We start from the raw sequence: 18,887 nt of genomic DNA on the forward strand, positions 1-18,887 counted from the left end.
AAAATTAGTGTATCAAGACCCACAGCTATATGGTCAACTAATCTTGGGCAGCACAGGAAAGAATATCCAATGGAAAATAGTCTCTTCAACAAATGGTGTTGGAAAAACTGGACAGCAACATAGAGAAAAATAAAACTGGCCACTTTCTTACACCATACACAAAAATAAATTCAAAGTAGACTGAAGACCTAAATGTGAGACACAGAAACCACTGAAACCCTAGAGGAAAAACTTTTTTGACCTCAGCAACTTCTTTGACCTCAGCCATAGCAATTTCTTACTAGACAGGTCACCACAGGCAAGAGAAACAAAAGCAAAATGAACTATTGGGATTTCATCAAGATAAAAAGCTTTTGTCTAGCAAAGGAAACAGTCAACACAACTAAAAGGAAGCCTACAGAATGGGAGAAGATATTTGCAAATGAAATATAAGATAAATAAGATTAGTATCCAAAATATATTAAGAATTTACCAAACTCAACACCCAAGAAAACAAATAATCCTGTTAAGAAATGGGCAGAAGACATGAATAGACACTTTTCCAAAAAGACATCCCCAGATGGCTCACAGACACATGAAAAAGTGCTCAACATCACTCATCATCAGGAAAAGACAAATCAAAGCCAAGATGAGATACTACCTCACACCTGACAGAATGGCTAAAATTAACAACACAGGAAACAACAGATGTTGGTAAAGATGAGGAGAAGGGGGAATCTTCTTAAACTGTTGTTGAGAATGCAAACTGGCGCAACTACTATGGAAAACAGTATGGAGGTTCCTCAGAAAGTTAAAAATAGAGCTACCTGTTGATCCAGTAATTACAGTACTAATTATTTAACCAAAGGATCCAAAGATACAAATTCAGAGAGGTACATGCACCCCGATATTTATGGCAGCATTATCAACAAAGCCAATCTATAGGGAAAGCCCAAATATCCATCAACTGATGACTGGTTAAAGAAGATGGGGAGATGTGGGATGTGTGTGTATACACACATACACATGTATATATAATGGAATATTACTCAGCCATCAAAAAGAATGAAATATTCACCACATGGAGTGATGTGAATGGATCTAGAATGTATCCTGCTGAGTGAAATAAGTCAGAGAAAGACAAATACCATATGATCTCACTCGTGAAATTTAAGAAAGAAAATAGATGAACATATTGGAAGGCAACGGGAAGGAGAGAGGGAAACAAACCATAAGAGATGCTTAAAAATAGGGAACAAACAGAGTTGTTGGAGGTGGGTGAGGGATGGGCTAGGTGGGTGACGAGTATTAAGGAGGCAGTTGTGATGAGCACTGCATGTTGTAAGTGATGAATCATTAAATTCTACTCCTAAAACCAGTATTGAACAGTATGTTAACTACAATTTAAACTAACAAAAAAAAAAAAGAATAAAGAGGTCTAAAACATCCTCCCCCCCAAAAAAAAAAGGATTAGTGTATGGACTACAAATCATCCAGATCTAACTGACATTCTGAGAATACTGCACTACGAACAGAATATATACTGGTTAAGCACACAAGGAGCATTCTCTAGAATAAATCGTTTGTCAGGCCACAAAACAAGCCTCAATAAATTTTAAAAGGTCTGAAATCATACTAAATATGTTTTCCAGTAACAGTGGAGTGAAATTGGAAATCACTAACAGCAGTTTGGGAAATTGACAAATATGTGAAAATTAACACTTCTGAGTCTAGTGGATCAAAGAAATCACAAGGGAAATAAGAAAATTCTTTGAGATGAATGAAAATGAAGACCAGATATATGCCAAATATGGGATGCAAGGATAGCAGTGCAGTGTTCAGAGGGAAATTCATAGCTATAATTTCCAACAGTAAAAAAGAAAAATATCAAATCAAAAAGCTAATCTTCCACCTTAAAACAGTGGACGTGTAAGAGAAAGAGGGGCAGTTAACAAAAGGGTCTGACATGAGCTAAGGAGATGGAATGGCATGAAAGCCCAGATAGAGAAGAAAAACAATTTCTCTTTGTAACTGGAGCAGGGGAAAGTATGATAGTTTCTGTGTTTGCTGTGAGAGTATAGTTACCATCTTTACCACTTTCATCTGTTTTCTATGTGAAGTAGACGTGAGGTGAAGCTGAGTATGAAGTGACTAAAAAGGACGTAGGGCATTAGAGATCTGAAGAATAGTCCCTGTGTAGGGTGGTTGAAAGTCCATGTATAAAATGACTAGAGAAAGTTATTAGGGATGTCAGACCGTTGAGGATCCTTTGGAGGCTGGCAGCAGTGTATTATAAAGGAACTACTGATCTGCCCTGTTGTGTGATTCCCTGAACTGCATTTGGGTATGTGGGGAAGGCATAGAAAAGGCAAATGTTTGCATTCACATATGGCTAGAATTTTTGCTAGTTGGGTGAGATAGATAGATAAATGGGTGGGGAAATTTAGGATATCGAAATGATAGGCCCATGGTCAAGAAGCTAGATAAGGACAGAACTAAAGAAAGTAAAAAACTAATGTAGAGGAAGCAAGTAGAGGGGTCAGTGATCCAGAGGTCACCAGGAGGTCTAACCAAGATAGCTCCACAAGGGTAAGGAATCTGTTTTGTTTACTAAGGTGTCCCAGCCCCCAGAATAGTGCCTGGCACATAGTAAACAGAAAATATTTGTATTGGATGAATCCCCATTGCAGAACTGGGATTATTTCTAAGCAAGCTGGAAGAATGGGAGATTGTGGTCAGAGTTGGATGATTGAATGAGTGATGGAAGAGGCAAAGCATCATGAATGACACATTGTGATGTCTGACACATCTGGTAGTTTCCCCATACCCCTCAGCCTTCATCATTACCTTTTTTTGGCCCGTTATCAGAATTACTTATTTTTTAAAAAATAGAGTCATTTCTCTACAACTGGATAAGTTGACATTTCCCAAATAAATATCATATAAAGCCATTGGAAAAATCAGGGTCATTAGATTCTTTCTCACATGGGTGGAATAAGCCAACAAAGTACTAGTAGGAATTCCCTTCCTCTGCAAATTAGCCCAGTCTAGTTGTGAAGGCCAGAAGTTCACAGTACTTCTAATGCTTCCTGTTTTGTTTTTTTTGCTTATCACAGATGTGGACACTTTTATATTTACTAGCTGTATCACCTCTCTAAAGTATATTGACCTTTCAGGAAGCTGTAAAAGGCCTCTCTTTTGCATTTAGTACAGACATACCTCGTTCTCGTGCACTTTGTTTTACTACATTTCACAGAATATTGTATTTTTCACAAATTGAAGTTTTACAGCAACCATGCATGAAGCAAGTCTATAGGCACTATTTTTCCAGCAGCATTTGCTCACTTTGTATCTGTCCTATTTTGGAAACTCACGGTGTTTAAAACTTTTTCATTAATTATATTTATTATGGTGATCAGTGATTTTGACTTGCTGAAAGCTCAGGTGATGGTAGCATTTTTTAGCAATTAAGTATTCTTAAATTAAGATGTTCACATTGTTCTTTTAGATATAGTGCTGTTATACCTACAGTAGACTACAGTGTAGAGTAAACCTACCTTTTATATACACTGGGAAACCAAAAAATTCATTTATTGTAACATTTGCTTTATTGCAGTGATCTGGAATAGAGTCCTCAGTATCTCCAAGCTATGCCTCAAGGGGTCTGAAGTCTTATTTAAAATAAAGGATGGCTGTTTGCAAAGGCAAAGCTTACAGAAGGAGATGAAATGATAATCTTATTTTTAAACAATGCAGTGTTTGCCCATTTAGTTAAATTAATCAAAAAAAGTATTTTGATTTTAAGGATTCACATCTTTTTTGAATAACTGGCCATAGTACTTACCCTGTTTCTCCCTCCACACCGCATAGTATAATTACTTGTACACAGTAAATAATAAATTTATAATGACTGATCTTTGTAGAATAAACAGTCCTCTGAAATGCCCTTCCCTGTACCTCTTTGCCTGGTGATTTTCTTTTATGTGATCTACTTCAAATATCTCCTCCCAAAGTATCCTCAGCTCTTACGGACAGATGAACAGGCCTCTGCCCTTAGAGTAGTTCACACTAATTTCTGTTACACTGACATTATTTATTTGTATATCTGTTCCTGTCTTTGTCTTTTATTGGCCAAGGAGTAGGGACTTTGTCCTAGTCATTTTAGTGTCTCCAACACCTTATGTGTGCCTTCCATGTTTTAGGGACTCCAGAATTGTCTGGCAAATGAGTTTGACAGCAAGAAAACACATTTGCGAGTACTTTGTAGGCATAGGTTGGAAAACCCTGCCCTCTAAAGGATTTTGCCTCTTTAGAATTTTCTGCAGTTAGGATACTGCTGTTAGGTGAGCAGTGATTATTTGATTATGGTTCTGTGATCCAATCAGTAGATATAATTAACGTAGAGAGAAGGTGGCCTTTTTTTTTCCTATGCCAACTTATTTTAAAGTAAGCATAACATGTAGTTGATACTCAGTGTAGATTTGTTAAAAGTACCGATGTCTACCAAATGTTCACAGGGACCGTTATTGGGTGGTGGTATTTTTCTTTTTAACTTTTTTCTTTCAGATATATTTTTTTTCATTCTTTGAATTTTCTTTTTTAATATTTCATATATTTATCCATGAGAGAGACAGAGAGGAAAAGACATAGGCAGAGGGAGAAGCAGACTTCCTGCAGGGAGCCTGATGCGGGTCTCGATCCCAGGACCCCAGGATCACACCCTGAGCCGAAGGCAGACGCTTAACTGCTGAGCCACCCAAGCATACCATTCTTCGAATTTTCTATTTCAGTATGTATTGGGAAATGTTATTTTCCACTTTTAAAAGATAGGGTATGTAATACAGACAGTTAAGAGAAATGAATACTTTGGTACAATTTGGAACCACTCAGCTGGGTCAAATTGGGCCAGTCTGTGCTTTGGGAACAAATTTTAGTGGCTTAGAAAAGCAAAAGTTTATTTGCTGAGGGGCAGCTGGGGTTCTTTTACACCCAGTGTCTCATATCAAAATCTCCATCTCAAAGTGGCTTCTGCAGTTGCTGTAGCTAGGGGAGGGTCAGGTGGAGAATACCTTCCTCCTCTCACCGGCCTCCACATGTGTCACTTTGCCATGGCTAAGACGAGTGCCATGGCACCAAATTTCCTGCGAAGTACAGTGGAAAATGTAGAAGAACACCAGTTGTCTTTAACATGATAAAACTCTTTTTATTTTACAGTTACTGTAATGAATGTATGTTGGATCCAGACTGCGGTTTCTGCTACAAGATGAACAAATCAACTGTAATTGACTCCTCCTGTGTTCCAGTTAATAAAGCATCTACAAATGAGGCAGCCTGGGGCAGGTATGTCACCTCTTATATACCTTAAGAACATAAAACAAAATTTCAGAATGAGATCTTTTTATTACTGATTATATTCCCTATGCTATACATTCCATCTCTGTGACTTCTCTATTTTATAACTTCTTTATTTTATGTAAAGGAAATTTATACTTTTAGTTCCTTTTGTCAATTTCCTCCATTCCCCAACCAACTGCCCCTCAGCAACTACCAGTTTGTTCCCTGTATTTAAGAGTGGTTTTTTTGTTAGTTTGTTCATTTGTGGGTTTTTTAGATTCTACATATAAATGAAGTCATATGGTATTTGTCTTTCTCTGTCTGACTCACATCACTTAGTATAATACGAGTTCTACCCATGTTGTCACAAATGGCAAGATCTCATTTTTTTATGTCTGAGTAATACTCCATTGTGTACATATACCACCACATCTTTATCCAGTCGTCTATTATTGGACACTGGGGCTGCTCCCATATTTTGACCATTGTAAATAATGCTACAGTAAACATTGGGGTGCATAGATCTATCTTTTCAAATTACTGTTTTTTCTTTGGGTAGTTACCTCATAGAGGAATAACTGGATCACATGGTATTTCTATTTTTAGGTTTTTGAGGAACCTCCATGTTTTTCATAATAGGCACCAATTTACACTCTCACCAACAATGCACAAAGTTTCTTTCTCCACATCTTCATCAACACTTGTTGTAGCTTATTTTTTTGGTACTAGGCATTCTGACAGGTGTGAGGTGCTGTGTCATGTTTTGATTTACATTCCCTGATGATTATTGGTATTGAGCATCTTTTCATGTGTCTGTTGGCCATCTGTATGTCTTCTGGAAAAATGTCTGTTTAGGTGCTCTGCCCATTTTTTTTTAACTTCAGATTGGTTTTTGGTATTGAGTTGTATAAGTTATTTATATATCTTGAATGTTAACCCTTTATCAAGTATATCACTTGCAGGTATCTGCCCCATTCACTAGGTTGTCTTTTTGTTTTGTTGATGGTTTCCTTTGCTATGCAAGTGGCTTTTATCCTGGGGATGCAAGCATGGTTCAGTATTCATAAACCATTCATTATGATACAGCGCATTAGCAAGAGGAAGGATAAAAATCATAGGATTATTTCAATTGATGTAGAAAAAACATTTGACAGAAAGTATTTGTTCATGATAAGAACTTGAAACAAAGTGGGTTTAGAGGGTGCATACCTCAAACTAATAAAGTCTATATATGAAAATGGTAGCATCCTAATAAATGGTGGGAAACTGAAAACTTTAAGATCAGGAACAAGACAAGGATGTTCATCTCACTACTTTTATTCAACACAGTACTAGTACTAATTAATTAGTAATTAATTATAATTATAATATAATTATAATTAATTAATTAGTACTAATTGCAGCAGTCAGACGAGAAAAGGAAATACAAGGCATCCAAATTGGTAAGCAAGAAAACTGCCATTATTTACAGATGACATGATACCATATATAGAAACCTTAGGCCACCAAAAAACTACTAACATTGATAAATGAATTTAGTAAAGTTGCAGGATTCAAAATTAATACACTGAAATCTGTTGGATTTTTATACACTGATAACAAAGTAGCAGAAATAGAAGAAAAACAATTCTGTTTACAGTTGCATCATAAAGAATTTAAAAACTTAAAATAAATTTAACCAAAGAGATGAAACACCTGTACTCTGAAAACTGAAACAATGATGAAAGAAATCAAAGATGACATAGACAAATAGAAAGTTATATCATGCTCATGGATTGAAAGTGTTAATATCATTAAAATGTCTATCCTATCCAAAGCAATGTACAGATTCAATGCAATCCCTATCAAACTACCAATTGCATTTTTCACAGAACTAGAAAAAATATCCTAAAATCTGTATGAAATAAGAGATTTCTAAGAGTCAAAACAATCTTGAGAAAAAGGAACATAGCTGGAGTTATCACAATCCCATATTTCAAGGTATATTACAAAGCTGTAGTAATCAAAACATTATGGTCCTAGCACAAAAATATACACATAGATCAATGGGGTAGAATAGAGTCCAGAAATAAATCCATGCTTTTATGGTCAATTAATCTATGACAAAAGAGGCAAAAATATACAATGGAGAAAAGAATCTCTTCAGTGAATGGTGTTAGGAAAACTTGACAGCTGCATGCAAAAGAATAAAATTGGACCACTTTTTATACACCACACACAAAAACAAACTCAAAATGGATTAAAGACCTAAATGTGAGGCCTAAAATCATAAAATAACTGAAAGAAAACATAGGCAATAATCAGACATCAGCCTTAGCAATATTTATGGATATGTCTCCTCATGCAAGGGAAACAAAAGCAAACATAAAACTATTGGGACTGCGCCAAAGTAATAAGCTTTTGCTGTGCAAAAGAATAGGTCTTACTTTTAACTTATAGAGTGAGTGCATTTATAGTCAATGACTGCAGTTCTTCTAAACTGATTTTCACAACTATATTACTTTGCAACATACACTGATAAAAGGGGACACAAAACATTGCAACTTTATGTTTCACAAAGTAGAAAGCACTCAAGCCTAGACTTTAGGAAATTCAGATTCAGGCCCAATTCTGTTCTAAACTGTAGAAGTTTGGCTCTTGAGACAGATGTTCCTACATATTTCCAAGGCAGTTTCTCCCATTGCATATTGTTTAACTACACCAGTAATTTTCAAACTCTGAAACTTAAAGAAAATCTTCAAGTCAAAATGAATTAATATTACTTTCAGTTCTTTCATGCAACTATTGTTTTCTTTGCATATGTTCCTGGAGTTTAGTAAAATTAAACAAAGTAATGATAAAAGTTGGTAATTGTCATGTAACCAATCTAGGAAAGCTATAAATCTTTCTCTTTTTGAAAGAGTTTGTAATAGATACATAAGTGAAATATTTGTATAGAACTTATATTCAACGTCCATGGGCACAGTAAATATGTAAATATTATTCCATATGAACTTTTATTCCATGTCCATGGACACAGTAAATATGTAAAAATTATTCTATATGGCCTTAACTTCTTATGTATTCTAAAGTCCTATAAAAAAATAGGCTCTCATTCCATCTGCCTCATAGAACTGATGAAGGCAATGAAATCTGTTAATTACTTGTATCTCCTAGAAGCTATAAAGTATAATCTGTCATTAATCATTATGCTGTTGTCATTAATCATTTTATTAGGGAATTACTGCAAAGAAGTAGAAATAAATTACACGGTATTCAACTGAAAATCCAGACTACATTTTAAATATATTAATTACAGAGAAATATGTAAAAGAAATGCAATTATTACTTAAAATGAAAACTTGAAAGAGCTTCTTTTAAAAACATCCAGTGTATAATTTTCATCAGCCAGGCTTCATTAGTGAGTTAATTGAGTAGATATTTCTGGATGTAATACTTTACAGTTTTAACTCTTATGATTCTTTTTTCAGTAGATAAAATCTGAAAGCTTGCTTGTCTAGAATTATGAATATGTCATGAAATCTGTGTGTGTAGTTTCCCATACTTTACATACTTAACATATTAGAATTGTATACTAATGAGAAGAGGACACTATAATTAGACATTTCTTTCATCCTCAGTAGAAATCCAGAGGTCAGAGGCCTCAAAATAGGAGTTTTGTTCTTACTGTTTGCAAGTAACAGATTGTACAACTTTTTAATAGAAATTTCTATTACTTCTTTTATGTTAACCTATTCATATGCTTAGGACATTATTCCTTGAGTGTGCTCATTCCTAAAAGAAAAGTGAGGTACAGATAATACCTAGGGAAAAACACAAAGAACTAAACAAAATACATAGAGAAATTTTATTGTAGAATATTTGAATAATTTCAAAGTCTACCACTCCTTCAAAAAAAAGACAGTTTTCCTCACTCTTTTCTGTGCTGAGTAACGGATCTACTTTAGCTTAGCCACTGTGGTTGGTTCCTTCAATCTGTGCTATAAAGAAAGAAAAAAAGGCAAGATGTTTGCCATGAAAAATTCCTACAGCAGATTTTCCATTTATAGGTAAAATAGCAATTGCTATATTGTTGTTGGTTGATAGGTTTTATACAGTTACTTGGAGTAGAATTCTCCAGGCAAAATCTACCATTACCTTGGATTCACATCTGAGATATACTGTTTATAGATGTTTCAGGGTCAACTTTTAGGGAAATTCAGAGCTATATATCCTGATTTAACTGTGGTGGTTTCATGAAAAGACACCAGGTAGAATGGTAATACCACTCATGATGGAGATAGTATGATGATTCTGGTGAACTCTGAATTGCCTCAACATAATGAAAACTATTTGCTTACATAATCAACTATAATAAATTGGAAGCAAAATGTTAAGTGGCATGCTTTTCTAGTATCTAGTTAAATTTCAGTAAAAAGTTTTTTTTTTCCTAAAAATCAGTTCTCTAAAGAAGATACACAGTTGGCCAACAAGCACATGAAAAACTGCTGATCACTAATTATTAGGGAAATGCAAACCAAAATTATAATGAGGTACCACCTCATACCCATTAGGGTGGCTACTATTAAAAATATATATATATTTATATTAAAATACATATATATCTTAATAATGTTTTTAATATATATAAATATATACTGCATATATATTATATATATAACAATTGTCATGGAGGATGTGGAGAAATTGGAAACTACACTACTGATGGAAAGGTAAAGTGGTGCAGCCACTATGGAAAACAGTCTGGTCGTTTCACAAAATTTTGCAATAGAATTACATATCATCTAACAATTCCATTTCTGAGTACGTATCCTAAAATAATTGAATGCAAAAGCCTCAAGAAATAGTGAGTGCCTGTGGTCATGGCAGTATTATTCATAATAGCCAAAAGATGGAAGCAACCCAAGTGGGAATTGACAGATGCATGGATAAAGAAAATGTAATATATACAATGATGCGTTCATTATTCAGACTTAAAGAAATTCTGGCACATAGTACAACATGGGTGAATCTCAAAGACATAATGATAAGTGAAATGAGCCAGTCACAAAAAGACAACACGTGCCTCCAGTAATATGAGGTACCTAGAATTGTCAAATTTATAAAGATGGAAAGAAGCATGGTCATTGGCACAGGCAGGGAGAATGAGGGAATAGGAAGTTGTTTAATGAACATGAAGTTTCAGTTTTGCAAAATGAAAGGGTTTTGGAGATTGCCACATACCTCAGTGTGAATATGTTTAATGTCACTGAACTGTACAACATAAAATTATTAAAATTTAAAACAGTTAATTAAGGGCTTTGTCTCTGGAGCTATGCAGTGCTATATAGGCTCTGAACAGGGACAAGAAAAACTGCCGGGCTGGGCTGGGAAAGCTGTAAACTTCTCTGTTGCCAACTTAGGACCTTGAATAGAAAGAGTGTCACACATACAAAAGAAAAGTCAGAACCCATTACTATGGGGGAAATACGGTTTCTAATGTCACAGTGCCTTTGTGACATGGGAACCATAAATTGAGAAATATGAACACTAAAAAAAAGTGTGTCCCAAACTGGAGATAATCCATAGAGCCATTTCAGAAATTAACGCGCAGTTGTCAGAATTCACAACCCATAAGACTTATATGGAAGGCAACTCAGTAAATGTAAGAGGATGGTCAAAAATTATAAACTACATCAATTAATGAAGGAAAGAAGCACAAATAGATAGTGAGGAATGAATTACCTAAACAACCTTGCACTACAAAAAAAGATATGAAAGAGACTTCAAAATGTTTGACAGAAATAAAGGAAATAGTATAATTTTGTCAGTTATACTGAAAGTTGTACATTTATGATCTGTGTACTATGTGTGTATATGTGTGCATGTATGTGTGTATGTACATATATAACAAATGTTATACTTAAGCAAATTTTGCTAAAAATAAGAACCTTCAAAAGCTAAAATTCTAGGTAAATAACATGAAAGGGGGTGTGACAACTTTTAGATAAAAGCCTTGTACATTCCTTTGTTTCCAGAAGCAAATAGTGATTATACTTAGTTTTTCAGTTTGTTAATTTTAGGTGTGAAAAATGTGAGCGTAGGGTGTCTGGGTGGCTCAGTCAGTTAAGCTTCCGACTCTTGATTTTGGCTCAAGTCATGATCTCAGGATCTTGGGATCAAGCCCTGCCTCAGACTCAGTGCTCAGGGGTATGGGCCTGAAGATTGTCTCCCTCGGCCCCTCCCCCACTTATGGGCATGCATGGCTTCCCCCACCTAAAATAAAATAAATAAATATTTTTTAAAAATGTAAATATAATCTCTTAAAAAATGTACTAGTGGAGGAAAAAAATAAAAGAATCTAACTAGGAGGGTGGGAAAAAGGGAAAACTATGGGAGAAACTGTGGTTAAGAGAAACAATAGAAAATCAGAATGAAATATAAATGCAATTATTATAGTAAAAATAAACCTCTTAAACACACCTTTCAAAGACATATCTTCATATGCATTTTTTTGAAATGCAGTTGTAATGCTGTTTACAAGACATAATCACAGAAAGGTTGGAAATATAATGAAAAAAAATTAGGTAAGTGCTAAGTCAAGAAAACAAAAAACAAATTAGAAAATTCAGAAAACTTAACAAGCTTGATATAAATGAATCATGAACCTAATTTACAGAGAACTTTATTATTTTCAAGCAAACGTTTAATACTTATGAAGATTTACCATATTCAAGCACAAAGAATAAATTCAGTGAATTTGTATAAATATGTACTAATAAATTCTGAGTAAATCCAGATAACTGATATTATGCAAAATATGTTTTCTAGACAAAATGTAGTAAAACTGCAATGTAGTATAAAGATATTTATTATTCCTTCTACTTTAGCTTGGAAACTTAAAAAAATTAACTTAAAATTAACTAATGGGTTAAGAAGAAATCATAAGTGGAAAATAGAACATTAAAAGTAATAAATGAAAAAATCCACAAGAAGTTAGAACTAGAGCAGAGAATTAGCTTGTAGAGTGGTAAACCTACTGTGAAGTGTGATTTTCATTCCCTTTATACAGATGAAGACAGTGATGTGTAGAGGGTATTTTTTTTTAATTTTTTTATTTTTATTTATTTATGATAGTCACAGAGAGAGAGAGAGAGAGAGAGAGAGAGAGAGGCAGAGACACAGGCAGAGGGAGAAGCAGGCTCCATGCACCGGAAGCCCGACGTGGGATTCGATCGCGGGTCTCCAGGATCGCGCCCTGGGCCAAAGGCAGGCGCCAAACCGCTACGCCACCCAGGGATCCCTGTAGAGGGTATTAATAGCTTTCTCCAAGTCCAAAGCCAGTAGTCCACCACTTTTAGGGGAGCAACAGTTGCATAGTAGGAAGATGCACATTTTAGAGTCAAGTAAATTCTAATTTCAGCCTTTATCATTTGCTTGTTTGTAAGTGGCACCTGGACAACCTGGGCCTCTCTGAGCCCTATTTCCCATCTATACAATGGGAATAATATACTTGTGGAGAACAATATGGTTTTTGTAAAGATTCTGTTAAGAGTATATCCAGGGGATCCCTGGGTGGCTCAGCGGTTTAGCACCTACCTTTGGCCCAGGACGTGAGTCCCACATCGGGCTCCCTCCATGGAGCCTGCTTCTCCCTCTGCCTGTGTCTCTGCCTCTCTCTCTGTGTCTCTCATGAATAAATAAATAAAATATTTTTTTAAAAAAAGTATATCCAAAGACACTTTTAAATGTTAAACCTTGTTCAAATGTTATCTTAAAAAAAAAAAAAAAAGGACTCCTGGGTGGCTCAGCGATTGAGCATTGGTCTTCGGCTCAGGGCATGATCCCAGAGGTCCGGGATCGAGTCCCACATCGGGCTCCCAGTATGGAGCCTGCTTCTCCCTCTGCCTATGTCTCTGCTTCTCTCTATGTGTCTCTCATGAGTAAATAAATAAAATCTTTAAAAAAATATATTAGTGGTAGATATCCTGTACTAATTTTTTTTCTTAGATTTGTCAATAACACATTTTCTAGATTAGAATAAGCACTTGCTAACAGGTAAGGGCATTAAAATACTTTCTATTTGTGTGCCTCTTCATCCACCTCCCTGTCTCCTGGCTCTCTGTATACACAAAACCATAATCTATTCTGGAGCTTCAAACATCCTGACTCTTTAAAAGTATTGCTAATGAAGCAAACTTTCTTAATGTGCTGATTCAGTATTTGTTTCCTATAATACAACATTTTCGCTCTGTAATTAGAACACTAAAATAGCTAGATAGAGGCCCTGTTTGGCAGTTCATTGTTCTAACTCACACTGAATGCCTGGTTTATTGTATTCATTCAGCAGAGATATTTTTCTCAAAGCTGCACTCTGATACAACACCCAGACTATCTTCCCAACATCCCACTCCTCCCACGCAGAAGTCCCTTCAACCTAAATCCTTTGCTATCACCCTAATATCCATTGTGATTTCCCACTTCTATGCCTTTCCTCACACTGTGCTTTCTGCCTAGAATTTACCTTCCTTCTCCCTCCTTCTGTCTTCCAACCATTATTTTTTGCCCAGATCAAATGTCACTTTTTCCTTGCAGTCTCTCTGATTAGCCCCAGGAAACAATCCTTACTATATCCGCTGCTTGCCCTTTAGCACTTTCCTGCTAACTTCTTTGATAATTATACTGTCTTCTATGATAGTGATTTGGGTACGGATGTATCTTTGCTTCTAGATTATAAATTCCAACGTTTGTATCGTGCACTGTTTTTAAAGATTTTATTTATTTGTTTCTTTATTTGAAAGAGAGCAGGCCCAAGGTGGGGGGGAATGGTAGAGGGAAAGGAAGAAGCAGACTCCCCACTGAACAAGGAGTCCAATGTGGGGCTCAATCCCAGGACCTTGAGATCATGACCTAAACTGAAGGCAGACGCTTAACCAACTGACTGAGCCACCCCAGTTGCCCTTGTGCACTGTTTTTAATACCTTGGTGCCTTGTACTTTCGGGAGTTCAACAGTAATTGTTAAATGACAAAAAAAAGGGGGGGGGGCTGCCATCACTGGAAAATAAGGGTTTGAAAGTGCTGGGATCCCTGCATGGCTGAGCAGTTTAGCACCTGCCTTTGGCCCAGGGCGTGATCCTGGAGACCAGGGATCGATTCCCGCATCGGGCTCCCTGCATGGAGCCTGCTTCTCCCTCCCTCTGCCTGTGCCTCTGCCTCTCTCTCTCTCTGAGTCTCTCATGAATAAATAAATAAAATCTTAAAAAAAAAAAAAAAGAAAAGAAAAGAAAGAAAGAAAGTGCTGCACTTCCCATCGAGAGGATACGGTGTTCCAACTTTAGTGAAATCTTCTTCATTGATATCTATTTCCAGGAAAGAGAATCTCTAAAAGAAAAATGGGAGTGATGCAGTTTTGTTTATCTGGTACTAATTAACACACTAAAAAAGTATAAAAAATAAAACTTAACCATGTCCTTCAAGTATATGCATGCTATATATTACATGTAGTCATACTACATGAAAACTACTTTTTAAAAATTATAGAAAGAGGGACACCTGTGTGGCTCAGCGGTTAAGCATCTGCCTTCGGCTCAGGGTCTGATCCTGAAATCTCCAGATCGAGTCCAACATCGGGTTCTCTGCATGGAGCCTGCTTCTCCCTCTGCCTATGTCTCTGCTTCTCTCTCTGTGTATCTCATGAATAAATAAATTTACAAAAAAAAATTACAGAAAGAAATATTCAGCACATGTCCTCAGAATATTCACGAGTATGCAAGGGAAGCAGTGTATTTATGGTGACAGTATAAGATCAGGTGTATCATGCAACCAGGCCAAATAGCCAAAATAGGATTTTCTCTTCATCATTTTTTTTTTAACTTTTAAAGATACATATCCATTTTGTATTTAGAAAAAGAAATTTATAATTAGTAAGCTATATCAGCATCTTAATATATTCACATACAGGATTGATGTTTTTATTAGTTACTCATATTAAGAATTTAAAATCCTCAAGCTATGCTTCTAAATTAACAGTAATATAGTTCAAAATTAATTTTTATAGCATACATTTTAGAGAAGTAGAGAATCTAATGCAGAATATTTTAATCCATTTTGCTTTTTAAATCACACTTTCCTCCATGTCTTTACTTGAATAGAAGTCATTATGCTAGATACTCCCTTTAAGATCTATAGCTCTACAATATGTAAGTTTCATCTATCAGTAAGTAATTGATATGCCTCTATATTCTTCTTTTTTCAAGCCCAGAAACTTAGCCTCTCTTGAATTTAATGACTTTATTACAGAATGATAGTGTTTATGTTGCAAAGTATACAAATCAGGAAAGCAAAACATTTTTGAATAATTTATCTCCCTCCTCCATGTTAATTTGTCCAATTTCTCAGTTGACATTTATTGTGATAATAAACACATTTTAACAGTTTTGTCCAAGTAGTAATACTCATAATATGTTTGACTATACATCTTCTTAGGCCCAAACTTTACATTTCTAGTGCAGTCCTTCTTTCTTTTATGTTTTTAAAATTATTTTTCAGAAAAAAAATTATTTTGCAGGTAGTATTGCATTTGAAAAGGAGTCTGTCAGTTATTTCTCACTAAAAATAAGACTAACTAGACTTTGAGACTAGTGCAAGGACAGGGCCAAGGCTTGAATTATATATGCTTGGTAAATACAAAAATAACAGTACCAAGTCTTAGTTCATCAAATAATGGTGCATTTAAGCAGAAGATGTGCTACTGCAGAGTTGGAGTCTAGAGATGTTGGGATTTTTCAAAAAAAAAAGGGGGGGGTCAAGGGAACAGTGGGAATAAGTGGAAGGAAAATGCATGACTGGAGCTGATACTGGAAATGTGAGTTTGAATACAATTGTCAGCCTTAAGTAGGAATTTTACTTCAGTATTTACAGGTGCTTTTTATAGGTATGGAAAGCATCATGGCAATGATTTTAGGTGTGAATGACTTTATGTGATACCTAGTTGTGGATATGACATGGTATCACATAGTGAGATACAGTTTTCTTTGAAACATTTAATATATTTTTAAAAAATCAGTTGGCATGAATGTGATATTAACACTTGGCAGGGAACATCATCTAACTAGAAATAATAGCATCATGTTTTCTTTACATAACTATCTTCTGTTCTTGGCAAGTGTGGTTGATTGTATTATTGTTCAAAATATCTGCCCCACTAGTTAGGGTAGGATTAGGTATTTCTGGCCCGTTCAGTTTTATCCACATGACTTTTCTGTGGCCAAAGAAATGAGAGTGGAACCAGTCCATGCCACTTCTAAGCCAAAGCTTTAAGAGCAAGGATTTGTCATGTTTTCTTTTTCTTTTGGAGTAAACTTGGCAGTGCCCCAGAATAGAAGGTGTTCTGTTAGCTTGGTCACAGGGTAAAGAAAATGTGGAGTAGAACTATACCTGACCTCGTGTGGACCTGGCTGTAGCATATGACATTGGAGCCCTGTTATGGCCCTGGGATTTGGGGCACTTTTGTTGATTCTGCAGAACCTCTTCTCTTCTGACTGAAAAAGCAAGATAAGCTGTATTCCACTGTGGAAGAGGAACAGATTTTCTTTATGTAACTTTTATTTTTTTTCTTTATGTAACTTTTAAAAGGAAGCTCATTTCTAAAAAAAAAAAAATACAGGAAAACAAAAAATATGTTTTTTTTTCACAGATGGGGTTACTCAATGCTGTAGTTTGGGGAATACTACTACTATAGGGGTAGAGAGCAGTTACTATTTTTAAGTAGGGACTAATGTGAATGTCTTTGGGTTTAAAATATAAAATCCTTACAGAAAAAGGAAGGAAGAATTTTTAAAAGAATAGGTGGAGGGAGGTTAAACGGTAAGCCAAGGCATTTGGAAATTTATTATTATAAGGGATGTGATATGCGTGGTATCTGCATTTTAACATGTTATAGGGGCACACAGTTGGTTAAGCATCCGACTCTTGATTTTGGCTCAGGTTATGATCTCATGGGTCAGAAGATGGAGCCTAGCATCTGGCTCTGTGCTCAATGGGGAGTTTACTAGAGATTCTCTCTCTTTCCCTTGCTCCTCGTCTCTGTACATGTGCTCACTCTCTTGCTCTCTCTTTTCTCTTTCTCTGCCTCAGATAAGTCTTTAAAAACAATGTACTTATATATTTTAACAAAGACATTTAAATGAAATATTATACATGTTGCTGTGATACAGAAAGAACAGCATTCAAAATCCAGATACTCTCAGAAAGTCTCCTGCTAGATAAACTCCAGTTGTTCAAGTCAAAGACCTGCTGCCTGAAGACCCATCATTTAGATCCTTCCTCTTCTCATGGTTTCAGTGATAGCTTAAAAAAAAAATCCACAGAATAGCTTCACCACTTAAATCTGCATTTACAGTATATACCATTTGTATAGTAACAACCACGTTGTGTCATTTGGAATTTGCATAGACCTTCATGAACCAGTATCCATCAGAATTTCTGTTGTTTCTGAACAATTCCAAAGTGGCAACCTGAAAACTTTTGAAACTCAGTGCTCTGTCCTGAGATTTCTAGGAAGAGATCATTGCAACACTCTTGACTGTGCTACCACTTGTCCTCTCTTAGGATGAGTTCTGTTTTATTTTTTCTAAGAATGTTATTTTTAAAATCAAGAGTCCCAGATGTTAGCCAACTCAATTTTCATTCCATGTGAACCTGGAACCCTCTGAAAAATACAACAAAAAACGTATTTGAAATTTCTGTCGTTTATTTGATATATGAATTTTGAAAAAGAGGTTGGATATAGACCTGTTCTGTATGAACAAACACATAAATATTAATATTGTTATGCTTAATTATTGGTATGTTGAATTTTATAACAGAAATTAAATATAGCCCACATTAGTATGGCATCTGTAGTTAGAATTATAAGGAGGCTTTGTCCATTCATTTTATAACATTAGTATTTGATATTCTGCTATATGCTGTTAAAAATATATTGAAAATATATAGACATTACCTCAAGATTTATAATCTAAGACAGATAGATAGCAACATTTATACAAGTATACTTTAAAGTTACTATAAAGAAATTAAAGTTCCTTTTACAAATACATAAAAATATTTAACAAGTAAACTGCTTAGGGTCAAGGACATTTAGAAGAGAAGATTTATGAAAAAAAAGTTTTAGAATGTGCAACATTTAAAAAATCAGCTGTAGCTTTTAGGAATCTCAATTAATGGAAGACTTGAGGAATAAAAGTTTGTGGCAAACTGCAGGACACAGTATTTCAGATACAAAATATGGACTGTAGATATTTCCGAAATTATGTGTTCCTACCTTAGAAAATATTTTTAAATAGTGTTGAATTCTATCACAATGGCTTACTTGACTGCCTATGACATAACTGAGGAAAAAATTGTCCAAACTATAAAGTCACTTACAAGTCATTATTTTATGAGCTTTTAAAGCTCATGAAATCTTACTAATTTTTTCAGCTTCATTGAGGTATGAGTGACAAAATTTGAATATATTAAGGGCACACATCATGATTTTTTTAGATGTACAACTTGATGAATTAATATACAACATCGTTAAATGCTTCCCACA

At 35.2% G+C, this 18,887-nt stretch overlaps 1 protein-coding gene across 1 annotated transcript in view; it reads left to right on the forward strand.

The window, feature by feature from the left end:
- SLC2A13 (solute carrier family 2 member 13) overlaps positions 1–18,887 on the forward strand; it is a 366,627-nt gene that overhangs the window by 285,514 nt on the left and 62,226 nt on the right. The window contains exon 7 of the mRNA XM_072765569.1: positions 5,194–5,319. Coding sequence (XP_072621670.1) covers positions 5,194–5,319 — 126 coding nt within the window. The remainder of the gene's footprint in view (positions 1–5,193; positions 5,320–18,887) is intronic.

This window comes from Vulpes vulpes, chromosome 8 (assembly GCF_048418805.1).
Source record: "Vulpes vulpes isolate BD-2025 chromosome 8, VulVul3, whole genome shotgun sequence".
In the NCBI taxonomy this organism is placed as follows: Eukaryota; Metazoa; Chordata; class Mammalia; order Carnivora; family Canidae; genus Vulpes; species Vulpes vulpes.